Here is a 13,754-nt window from a genome sequence, read left to right as displayed (position 1 = left end):
ATAGAACAAGGAGAAGGAAAATGGGGGTGGGGGGGGGGGGGGGGGGCAGAACAAGGATGCTGCTGTGTGATGTGCAGACGTTTGTATGAATAGAAGAAAGAGAAAGTCACATCTGGCGTAGTCGTTTCGTTTTTTTTTTTCTATTCGTCAGTCGAGAGAGTCGAGAGTCAATGGATGATGTGTGTGCTTACTTTTTTTTTGGGGGGGGGGGGCTATTTCATCCAGATAAGCCTCACCTGACCTTTTCCCTTGGAATAAAAAAACATCACAGTGGCCACGGTGGTCCTTAGGCCACACAGGGAATCTAACATAAATACAAAATATGATAATAATCAAATCAAATAATAATGTGGAGAATAAATAGATGACATCAAATATGAACAACAATGTACAGCATAAACAGTAATTTTAAAAATAATTTAAATAATTTTGAATAAATAATAATAATTTCACATTTATACCTTTTGAGAATTTGGAGTCGCTAATTAACCTAGCATGTTTTTGGAATGTGGGAGGAAAACCCACGCATGCACAGGGAGAACATGCAAACTTCATGGGATTGAACTCGGGTCTCCTAGCTGTGAGGCCTGCGTGCTAACCGCTTATAATGCCACCAACTTCACAATGATTAGTTAGTTATTATTATTATTATTATTCATTCATTCATTTTCTACCGCTTATACTCACAAGGGTCGCGTGGGGGGATGCTGGAGCCTATCCCAGCTGTCTTGGGGCGAGAGAGGCGGGGTACACCCTGGACTGGTGGCCAGCCAATCACAGGGCACATATAGACAAACAACCATTCACACTCACATTCAAACCTATGGACAATTTGGAGTCGCTAATTATAACCTAGCATGTTTTTGGAATGTGGGAGGAAACCGGAGTACCCGGGAGAAAACCCACGCATGCACGGGGAGAACATGCAAACTCCACACAGAGATGGCCGAGGGTGGAATTGAACCCTGGTCTCCTAGCTGTGAGGTCTGCACGCTAACCACTCGATACGTCAAAGTCAAACTCGTATTTAGCTTCTCCGGAGGAACATGTCTTCTCCTTCTTCATCCCAGCGCCCTCAAGATGGATGCTCCGGTCCTAATTAGTGTCTGTTTTAGTATGCACCGTGCTTTCCTGTCCACCAATCAGTTAACAGACATGACAGGCCTTGTCCAATCAGATTAAGGCCAGCGAGACACTTCCTGTCCGGAGCTGTCTCTTTAAATATGTTGTGGGATCTGAAGATAGATGGGAATTGGACTGCGGGGGGCCCGAAATGATGCAGTGTTTATGTCTTCTTGTACCATGAAAACAACATAACTGATGAAAGATAGTTAGGTTATTTTTGAGATCTGGTTATTTTTTTTTATTTTTGGTGGAAAAAAATGTCGGTAATGAAATGTAAATATGCGATAATACAGTTAAAATGCACAATATAAAATTTGTCTATATGTCAAGGTTTGAGATTTAGCATTTTGAACGCATTTACCAAGTTACCAGTACAAAAATGCGTCGAATTCTGCAGCTTCATCCTATCAAAAATATGCTTTTTCAAAAATCCGTGGTTGAATGACTTAAGCACGACTTCAATGTCTTATTTATGTCTACTATATTAGTTAATATGACTGTCAAGGTGACTATAGGGGTGTTATTTCATGTCTAGAGGTCTCTAATGTAAAAAAAAATACAGTTTTTTATGTACTATGAAAATATCAAATTTATAAGTAAGGAATCCTACTTTTTAGAAATTAATTATGGGATTTTGGGATGAATTTTGGGAATTAATTGAGGGATTATTGTTTAATAATTTGACCTCAAAATTTGCAGGAAGGTGGACATGACAGAAAATATTAATATAAAAACAAACTGAAAAATAATAGTGGGTCAGAATACACAAAAAATGTGTTCACAAAAAAGTGTCAAATTTTGAAGGTTAAAGTTCTAATTTAGAAATTGTAAAAAATATATATTTTTTTTAATATACAGTCCTTACATTTTCCAAACACTTTATGGTTTCGTTTCCACCTAAAAGATATTCAACCGATAACTAAGTTCATGCAGCTTAAATCGTTCAAATTCGACCCCTCCAAAATCTTTACAGGTGTGCTCCCGGGCTCTATCCTGGGGCCCCTTCTCTTCATCACCAATATTTTTTTCAAAAATTTTTTGAAAATTTTTTTCAAAACTCCATCCTCGCTCACATCAAAACATCAACAAAAAAAACTGAACTCCTTATTGTTATTATTATTCTATGCACCTTTTACCGCTACTGACGCAAGCTAACCCATCGGTGTACACTTCATGCACACTAAGATACGCTCGCTGGCCTTCTGTTGACCCGCAAAACGTGACGAAAATGTATCCACATATTACCGTCCTTTTTAATGAGAAATAATTATGACATTTATATTTCGTTTGCCATTAAGTTGGCTCAAACTGATGCGACACAATGCAACAACCCTGCAATAAATCCTTCCTCATGGGCATTAAGGCGCTACTTTTATTGTTTTGAATATATGACAGGGAGAGTGGTGCTCATTTAATGTTGTGCTCATTTTAAAAAGGCTGTGATTTGTGTTATTATTATTCCGTGCGCTTCCAAAGTAATGACTATCATCAGCTGACATTTTCTAATCAAAGAAATATGGATTACATATTCAAACAATTTTAGTCACGAGTGGTTATTTCCTGTTTCCTAAACGTTACAAAAAGACTTTTTAAAAATGGCTGAGCACATCCCTGTGTATAGAAATATATAAATTAGTCGTATTTTAGCACCAAAACGTCCTTTTTGCATTGTTATGAATTAAATTGAATAAATGAATAAATAAATAGTAATAATTTAATAATAATTTAATAATAATTTGATAATAATGTAATAATAATTTAATAACAATTTTGATATTTTTTTATAATTTTAATAATTTTTAATTTTAAATAAATAAATGAATTCAGATGAAGTAAAATAGAGTAAAAATCATGTGCGTGTATTTGGTTAGGTATCTTAAAGTTGCACATTACTTACAGGCATATAATAATAATACAGTATATAAGTATATACAGTTATAAAACAGTATTTTAGCACCAAAACGTCATTTTTGCATTGATATGAATTAAATTGAATAAATAAATAAATAAATAAATAAATAAATAAATAAATAAATATTTTAATAATTTTAATAATTTTAAATTTTCAATAAATAAATGAATTCATATGAATTAAAATAGAGTAAAAATCATATGTGTGTATTTGGTTATGTATCTTAAAGTTGCACATTACTTACAGGCATATAGCCTCTATACCTCTAACATCCCTGTGTATAGAAATATATAAAACAGTTAATAAAACAGTATATAAGTATATACAGTTATAAAACAGTATTTTAACACCAAAACGTAATTTTTGCATTGATATGAATTAAATTGAATAAATAAATAAATAAATAAATAAATAAATAATCATTTAATAATAATTTTAATAATTTTTAATTTTCAATAAATAAATGAATTCATATGAATTAAAATAGAGTAAAAATCATGCGTGTGTATTTGGTTAATTTTGGTGTCTTAAAGTTGCACATTACTTACAGGCATATCGCCTCCGATGCTATATAAGCGTATCAGAAAGTATTATGTAACCATTTTCTATACCGCTAATCCTAGGGGTTATGCTGGAGCCTATCCCAGCTGATACATTGTGATACATTATGAAAACATTGACTTGCAATAAATATTTATGTTAAATAAACAGAATCTCCTGTGATTGGACTTGACTTCCACGAGTGCGTATGAGCGCTAATATTTCACAATGGCTTTGCGGTGGACTGTATAACAGCAAACAGTCATGTGATGCACCAGGGAAGGTAAAAACTCATAAACTAGCGAGCGGCTCCTGCACCTGCTGCTCTCATTAGTTTACATTGGGGCAATAATATAACGGAGAGAGAAAAGGAGACGACAACGACGCCATGGAAAATGATCCCGGAGATGACGACGTACAAATACGAGAGCCTGGCCGTGATGAATATGGAAGAAGAAGAGACAGAAATGAATAATTTAGATCATGACGCGTTCGCCTCTGACAATTTTGATTACATGTCACGAAAGATGGATGGTGGTCCGCTAATATGTGGGGCCGTGTGAAGCCATTTTCATAACATCGCACACGCCGCTCATCAGACAACCGCAATGGATTCCAGCGGGTGGATAAAAGCAGCGTAAAAACGTTTAAAACGCACCCTTGGTGAATAAACAAACACCTATGGCAAATCAAAATTTCTGCATCGATTTAAATGAGAGGACCCCTATACTGATGTAAACATGTCTTTCGAAACAACCACACCCATGGTGAATTAAAAACACCCACGGTAAATCAAAACTACTGTATAAACCTTTTATTTAACTAAGGTACATTAGAGACAACAGCTATACTGATGCCGTCAAAATCGGCTCATTGATAATGCAAACATGTCTATCCAAATGCCCCCATGGTGAATTAAAAAACACCCGGGGTAAATCAAAACTACTGCATAAAACAATGATTTAAATATGGTACATTAGAGAGGACAGCTATACTAATGCCATCAAAATAGGCTCATTGATAATGCAAATATGTCTATCAAAACGCCCCCGTGGTGTATTAAAAAACACCCGGGTAAATCAAAACATTGCAAAAGCAATCAAATATGGTTTCAATAGAGCCTAATGCCATCAGAGCAGGCTGATTGATAATGCAAACATGTCTATCCAAACAACCACACCCGTGGTGAATTAAAAAAACACCCGGGGTAAATCAAAATTACTGCATAAACCATGGATTTAATTATTATGGTACATTAGAGAGGACAGCTATACTGATGCCATCAAAATAGGCTCATTGACAATGCAAACATGTATATCAAAACATCCCCATAGTGAATTAAAAAACACCCGGGTAAATCAAAACCACTGCATAAGCAATCGAATATGGTTTCAATAGAGTGTATTATGAATAACAGTGATACTCATGCCATCAAAATATGCTGATTGATAATGCAAACATGTCTTTCCAAACAACCACACCCATTGTGAATTAAAAAACACCCGGGGTAAATCAAAACTACTGCATAAACCATGGATTTAATTATGGTACATTAGAGAGGACAGCTATACTGATGCCATCAAAATAGGCTCATTGATAATGCAAACATGTCTATCCAAACGCCCCCATAGTGAATTAAAAAACACCCGGGGTAAATCAAAACTACTGCATAAACTATTGTATATGGTTTCAATCGAGTATATTAGAGATAACAGCTATACTGATGCTATCAGAAGAAGCTAATCAATAATGCACATGTCGATCCGGACCGCACACCCATAGAAAAATAAAAAAAACACCCATGGTAAATTAAAATACTGCACAATTAATGAATATTGGAATATACTGTTCCAATATTCACCATTATGGTCATCAGAAAATGAGAGAAAGTTGTGATGAATGAATACATTCAAGTCCATCGGATCCTAAGGGAAGACCAACAAAGAAAAGGAGAAGGTATACATAACCCCCCCTGTTATCATCCCAAGGTCAAACAAGCATCCCCCCCCCCCCACCACCACCACCACACACATGCCCACTAACAGATAGGCCACTTCAGAACAGCAAAATAACTACAATGGGCAATTTACCCACAATAGTCAGGGATGATGGCCAGGCCGCTGAAGACACACACACACACACACACACCACACACACACACCACACACACACGGCTGTGCCTGAGGGCCAAGGTTCTGGCAATGCATCATTACCCTCCCCTGGAGGTGATACCGTATCCCAGCATGCATTTCTCATGTGGAGTGGATATTACCCATGGGCCATGCTGAGAGCCAAAAGTGTGTGTCCTCTCCTCTGTCTGGCTCTCGCTTTTTTTTTTGTCCCTTTAAAAAAAACCTGCCCCCCCGCCCCATGGGAGTCACGCACCTTGACTGTCCCACCGTCCCATACCGCTCCCCGTTTCTTTCCATCCGCATTGATAGCATCCAATATAGATAGAGATATATACCCACCCCCCCTTTAGTCGACTGTCTTTTAGTGGAATTTAAGTGCATGGTCTGATTGCCAAGAAGTCCCTTCTACCCCCTGCGGCTTCCTGATGCATGCACAAAATGAACAAAATGTGCAATATTTGTAGCTGTTCTCACAAATTGCCCCCATAGAGTCCTGACTTTAGTGCAGTACAAAGAGCGGCCCCAGGGCCATTTGCTAAAATACTACCAAAAAAGGCTAAAATGAAAGAAAATATTCACATAATAAAGGCAAAATACTGAAATAAAAAAGGTGCAATCTACAAAAAAAAAATATTGTTAATATTGTGAGGGAAAATAAAATAATTTTACTAGCAAAAAGTTTAATAATTAAAGAAAAAAATCATAATAGTCACAATATTATGAAAAAGAACCTAAACAATGAGCACTGTTGTAATTTTTTGAAAAATTATGTTGTGGAAAACGTTATGTAATGAGGAAAAAAGTTTTTAAAAAACAGTAAGTGATAAAGCCATTATTATAAAAAATAATATTTACAAGAGAAAACATATACTAGCAAAATGTAAAAACTGCAGGAATGAACAGCTGTAATTAAATGAGATTAAAGTCTAAATATTAAAAAAGAAGTTCAATTTCACCAGAATAAACTTGTAATATAACGAGGAAAAATAATATAATTTTAGTAATAGAGTTGAAATATTAAATGCAATTTTTAAAAGTAATATGATAGAGAAAGAAAGAAAAGAAAGAAAAGAAAACAAATAAAGTTGTAAAAAAAAAGTAAAGTTGTCATTTTTGGACAAAAAAGTTATAATATTATGGGAATTATGTAAAAAATAGTATGAGTATATTAATTAATATTAACAAAACCAAATTATTATTTGAGAAAAAAGTATTTTAATCCGCATTTTAACCTATATGACAAAGTTTATTATTTTTATATACTGTACAGCTTCTATACAGATACACTAAAGTCTTTATCGCTGTCCTTGGTGCTGATTTTATTGATACCATACAGCTTCTATACAGATACACTGAATTCTCTTTATTGCTGTCCTTGGTGCTGAATTCATTGATACTATATAGCTTCTATACAGATACACAGAATTCACTTAATCGCTGTCCTTGGTGCTGAATTCATTGATACCATACAGCTTCTATACAAATACACTAAATTCTCTTTATCGCTGTCCTTGGTGCTGAATTCATTGAACAATGTGTTGCTCTCCATTATACTATAAAGTATATGCTAATGAATAGGTTTATTTTACTCTGGAATGTATATATTTTTCTTCAGGTTATATTGGAGTATGTATTGCAACTGCCTGTGTAAGACTCTAGTCGCCGCGACTGTTTATCATGTGAAAAGAAAATCATTTCCCTACAGCGGAGACAATAGTAATCCCCAGGTAGGTGGTGTAGTAAACAGCGCAGTGACAGGGTCTTCACTTAAAAGGCCACGGATTCCCCAGCATGCGTATAATCCTGTGGTCAAGAACCTTCCACAGCCCGGCACTTGCCTACATTTCCATGTGGAGCAGGTACCCCCCTTAGTGTAGGCTCATACATAAACCAAATATATCCAAAACACTTAGGTAATGCACTTATACGGCGGAGAGTAGGGGGAATACAAGTGTCTTGTTTTCCTCTTGAGCGCACACAAATAAACACGGCGACGAGCGCACGAGTGACATCAACAATCTGTCCGATGCATCGGTGCGTCTTGACACATCCCAATGTAACCGCGCAATTGTCTTTTGGACTACAGCTCATATGGGATCGTGATAAATCTGCATTAGAGTGAGTTTCCCACCATTCAGAGACCAACATGTGAACAGTAAACAAGAAATAAACAATTGTATTAGTATTCATTGAAAAATAATATGCTTCTTATTTGTACTGATTTGCTCACGTGACCTAAATATTATTACAGTAAACCTCGGATATATCGGACTCGGATATATCGGAAATTCGCTCACAACGGACAGATAAAAAAGAACCAATTTTTCTGTAATGCAATTCCGATAAAAATTCATTGCATATATTGGATTTTTTATAACGGATTTCGCCTATTTCGGACAAAATCTCCAGTCCCGTTCCAATGCATTTCCATTAAATTTCCCTCGCATATATATCGGATGGCCGCATCGTGGCGCTCCGATTCGCCGACAGGCCGCTATACGACGTCATTTGGAGCGTTTGCAGCGTTGCCTGCGCGTCCAGGTACATTGGAAACAAGGAAGTGCCTTTTTATAACGGAGAAAATCCGATTTACGCATATACCGGATATAAATCCAATATATGCGTAAAACGGACATTTTCCGGTATACGCATATAACGGATTTCGCTTATATCGGACAAAACCAGTGGGAACAATTGAATCCCATATATATGAGGTTTACTGTATAACTTAAATATATTTAGTAACTTTACATTAATTTACACAAACTACTTTAATACACTTAAATTCCCTCCACATGTGACAGCCAATCAAAACCGTGGGAGAATTTTTTTTGTTGAATCACTGTTTAAAATCCTCCATATGCTTTTAAGCTGATTCAAATAACATTAGACGTCTGGGCATGCGAGTCTGACCTCCAGAGTCTCTTGCGACTTTAGAGGTGTTTTTTTTCCAAAAAAAAAATTGGAAATTGCACACATTCAGTAGGAGTAAGGAGTAAAAAGTGTGGCCTCGACGGGAGACTATTTTCTCACCGGTAAGACGAGCTTGCAGGTTTATTGTGTGAAGCAAAGCAAACACGAGGGAGAAACACGAAACCGCCGTCTCGTTTTTTTGATCACTCTGTTGCAACTTCCTCCATTTGCCTTCCCATCAATCCTCATCTCAGTTGGCCAAACACCGCCCCCCCCCCCCAAACCCCCCACGCACCCTTTCTTCATGATGTCTAACACATCTGAGCTCCAAAGCTTTGCAACAATAACCAGTGACCCCTCGCCGCCTCCACCTTAGTGCTCCCTAATTCCCAGTCTCCCTGAGCTAATGTTCCTCTCCTTGTTCTTCTCACACGCCCAACCCGCTAGGCCTTCACTACTTGTTTCTTCTCCCTTCCATCCTCCTAATCAAACTCTGTTTTTCCTCCATTTCAACCACCCTTTATTTGTTTCATTGTCTTCCTTTGAATTGGAACGCCGTTATCAGAAAAAGACACTCAAAGACAAGCAATTAATGCTAATTTAAATGATAGAGCCCCCACCTACCAAGGTATATCCCCCCCTCTACATGCTCCTCTCCTTCCCTTTGTCTTATCCTTATTGAGTTTTCTCCGTCCTCGCCGCTTCTCCATCCTGTAACGGCGACCTAACCACGTTACCGGCAACCTCACACACATACTTGGAATATGCTAATCATGAAACTAAATATACATTGCTAGCTTGTTAAGACACACACACACACACACACACATACACAAATGCCAAAATAACCTCTGCCCTTCACTCAAGGCGTTCCTTGTCTCTAATAGCTGCTAACTCATTTAGCACTTCATGTAAGCTCTGCTAGATCCAATTATTGCCAGAGAGAGACCGGAGTTGCAGAAGGCGGCCAGTTAACCTCATGGCAAAGAGAAATGTAGCATTCGGTTACGATTCAATTAGACGAGGGAGGGATGACGTGACAGTTAGGGTGAAACAAAAGCTTCATAAAAGCACAATTACAAAAAAAAAAAAAAAGGAATTTTTGTGTGGACTTTAGCGTTAATTATGTAATTAAATGTGGACACAGCTGATTGTAATTTAGTGTGTGGGGAGAATTAAAATGGATTATTATTTTTATTATATTATTATTATCATCCTTTATTTTTATTGAGTTTATGTTTATTTTATTATTTTTATTTGTATTATGTTTATGTTTATTTTATTTTATTATGTTTATTTTTACTTGTATTTTTATTATGTTTATGTTTATTTTTATATTATATATATATATTTTATATTTTATATTCTTCCTGGATGGACCTACATGTCTCGCTTTCCAAAATATCAAAACTTTATTTACATCACAAGTTTCTGTATAATACAAATATAAGACGACTCCTGCCAATATGGAGAGAAGAGGAGAGTGATTTTGCATTTTTTTCATTTTGTTTTATTATTATTATTTTTCTTATTATTATTTCATTTTTTATATTTTCATTTTTTTATATTTTCATTTTTTATATGTACATTTTTTTAACATTTTTCCCCAGTTTCATTTTTTTTCATTTTTTATATTTTCTCTTTTTTATATTTTTATTTTTTATATGTACATTATTTTTTTACATTTTCCCCCCAGTTTCATTTTTTTTTTATGTTTTATATTTTCATTTTTTGATTTTTTTTTCTGTGACAATCTTTGGAGTACCACCACCTCCTGCACCCTCCAGCTCCGCCCCCACCTGCACCCTCCAGCTCCTTACCTGGGGTCCTTCTGAATGGAGTCAATGGAAGGCGACCTCTGCAGGGTCCCTTCCGGCGGCAACGCGGGCCCGGACTTGCTGTAAGGTGATTCCACCACCGACGGGCAGTACTGCAGGGTACGGTACGGGTCCGCCACGTATGGATCCGATCCGTACATATCCCCTCCTCCTCCGCTGCTGGTGTAGCCCGGTCCCACTGTAGCATAGTTGTTACTCCCGCCGCGTCCGTAGCTTCCCGTGCCGGTGCCGTGACTTCCTGTTCGCTGCAAAGGGGTGGAGTCGACACCGGGGGAGGAGGGAGCTATGGCAGGAAAGTAGGGACAAAGGACATAACTTAAGACGTGGTCATGGAGACGCTGGGAAAAGTCTATAAGGAATGTTGATGAGAGGACGGGAAAAAAGTAGAGGAGAGGAACAAACGGGAAGAAACAGGCATGTCTCCGTATGGATTGATAAATATTGGCCACATGCCCGGGATTAACAACAAGGACCAATGTTTACCGCCGGGATTGGAGGAGGGAGAGAGAGACACAAAGAATGACAAATATTGTGCAGACATTTTAACAACTTGTACTCACAATGAAACACACAGAAATATTCCGAAAATAATCCGAAACTCCGCTTTCCGTATTTTGACTTCCTGCAAATCATTACACAATTGACACAAACACAGAACTATGAGTGTTTAGTGTGAGATAGGGATTTCTTGGTGAGGTAAGCACTCTTCCGGGTCGGAAAAACTGTCATATTCCCGACCTATGTGGGAGCAAAGGAGCGCCAATATATCAAAGTGTTGATGTGAGTCTGGGGGCCTTGTTTCTATGGTTGTAAACACATTTAGAAAAATAGCATGTTTTTCAATGTGTGTGTGTGTGTGTGTGTGTGTGTGTGTGTGTGTCGATGTGGCGGTCCATCCATCTCACCCGTCGTCTGAAACAAGGCGCACCAAAACACACGCACACGCATGCAAAAAGGGCCCATAAAGGCGCACTTCAGAGAGACTGGGAGATAAATCACTGTGTTGTTGAATCAATACAAGGGGGGGTGAATGGGAATAGGGGGGGTCATGTGATTGACTGGGGCTTTAACACAGTCCAATGAGGCGCCTCTTAAAAGGAGAATTAGCCCTTAAAATAGTGGGCGGCGGGTACACACATACACACTCACCCAGCACAACAATAAGTGGAGCCGTACAATCTTTATAGAGGAACAATACAAGAGACGATACTTGATCCGATATGCTGATATTATCCTTACCCTGTACTCGTTACCCTGATCCTATCCATCCTGGTCACTCCCAATGAGAACCTCATCATCTTTTTAGGTAAGTCCAAATCACTGCATTGCATTATTTTTTTTTTTTTACCAAAATACTGGATAATGGATATAATAATATTTAATATAATATACAAAATAATATATAAAAAATAATATATATATACAAAAAAATAATACATAAAATATTCATCCTCCCATCACTTCCAATGTGATATGGGAGTGATGGGAGGATGAATATATTCATAGAAAACATGTGGAAAAAGCATTGTTAGAGCCCTCTGGACATGAAATAACAACCCTATAGTTACATTTCCAATCATAAAACTTAATAATGTAGGCATAATAAGAGAAAAGAAAACATAAAAAGGATATAATATAGTCTTTTTTTTACTTCCTGTTCTATACTTTTTAACATGTAATGTCCCTCTGATGTACTCGTTCCTGATCCTATCCATCTTGGTCACTCCCAATGTGGGATGGGAGTGATGGGAGGATGAATATATTCATAGAAAACATGTAGAAAAAGCATTGTTAGAGCCCTCCGGACATGAAATAACAACCCTATAGTTACATTTCCACTCATACAACTTAATAATGTAGGCATAATAAGAGAAAAGAAAACATAAAAAGGACATAATATAGTCTTTTTTAACTTCCTGTTCTATACTTTCTAACATGTAATGTCCCTCTGATGTACTTGTTCCTGATCCTATCCATCCTGGTCACTCCCAATGAGAACCTCATCATCTTTTTAGGTAACTCCAAATCATTGCATTGCAGTAATGTTTTTGTCCCGACACAGGTTTCTAAGTAAGGTTACCAAAATATTGGTGACGCCTCCAACAACAGTTTAGTAAACCACAACCGTTAAAGATAAAGAATAATAGAGACAATTTCAAAAATGTGTCCCAACATCATACTTGACTCATTAGTGCATTAGTGTCTTGCCCTGTACTCGTTCCTGATCCTATCCATCCTGGTCACTCCCAATGTGGGATGGGAGTGATGGGAGGATGAATATATTCATAGAAAACATGTGGAAAAAGCATTGTTAGAGTCCTCTGGACATGAAATAACAACCCTATAGCACAACAACAGTTCAGTAAACCACAACCGTTACAATAAAGAATATTTCAAAAATGTCTCGACGTGTCCCAACATCATACTTGACTCTTTATTGCTTGATCCGGTATGCCGATATTGTCCACTACTTCATGACCCATATGGATACTTCAGGGGTCGCCGCAGCAAATCAACGCCTCCATCCAACCCTGTCTTCTGCATCTGTCTCTCCCGACCATCTCAGTCTGGCCACTCTGACTCTATCTCCAAGGCCTCTAAACATGTAATGTCCCTCTGATGTACTCGTTCCTGATCCTATCCATCCTGGTCACTCCCAATAAGAACCTCATCATCTTTTTAGGTAACTCTGTCTCTGTCTCTCCCAAACATCCCAGTCTGGCCTCATCTCCAAGGCCTCTAACATGTAATGTCCCTCTGATGTACTCGTTCCTGATCCTATCCATCCTGGTCACTCCCAATGACCCAATGACATCATTGCATTGCCTTAATGTTTTTGTCCCATCACAGGTTTAAGTAAGCAAGTAAAGTTACCAAAACAGTTCAGTAAACCACAACCGTTACAATAAAGAATATTACAAAAACGTCTCGACGTGTCCCGACATCATACTCGACTCATTAGTGCTCTCTTGAGAAGTGGCATTTACTCAACCCCCGCCACTTTAAGACACACCTGCATGACACGTCCCGCCAACACTTCATTATTTTCAAAAGCTCTTTTAAGACGGGTAAACTCTATTATTCATGAAGGCACATTTGCATGTGTTATGTAACTTCGGGAAAGGTTGGAGGGGGGGGTGGGGGGGATTGTGCTACGCAATACCCCTGAGGCTAAATGCTATGAAAGCTCCTCTGCTGGTGCCCTTAATTTGACAAAGATCCAAGCTAAAGCGTGAGAAACATTCACGAGATAAGACAGAGTGAAAGAAAAGGAGAAAAGGGGTGTGTAATGGC

General features: G+C 37.7%; 1 protein-coding gene across 5 annotated transcripts in view; it reads right to left on the bottom strand.

Moving 5' to 3' along the window:
* The window catches only part of ctnnd2a (catenin (cadherin-associated protein), delta 2a), a 224,416-nt gene that overhangs the window by 87,302 nt on the left and 123,360 nt on the right, over window positions 1-13,754 (bottom strand). For 3 of the 5 annotated variants that reach the window (XM_058060561.1, XM_058060564.1, XM_058060562.1), the window contains exon 12: window positions 10,443-10,809. In XM_058060561.1, the coding sequence (XP_057916544.1) occupies window positions 10,443-10,809 (367 nt within the window). The remainder of the gene's footprint in view (window positions 1-10,442; window positions 10,810-13,754) is intronic. The other 2 variants (XM_058060563.1, XM_058060565.1) reach the window with 1 other exon arrangement.

This window comes from Doryrhamphus excisus, chromosome 21 (genome assembly GCF_030265055.1).
Source record: "Doryrhamphus excisus isolate RoL2022-K1 chromosome 21, RoL_Dexc_1.0, whole genome shotgun sequence".
NCBI classification, from domain to species: domain Eukaryota; kingdom Metazoa; phylum Chordata; class Actinopteri; order Syngnathiformes; family Syngnathidae; genus Doryrhamphus; species Doryrhamphus excisus.
The sequence above is the reverse complement of the archived record's forward strand: the minus strand, read 5'-3'. Positions and strand labels throughout refer to the sequence as shown.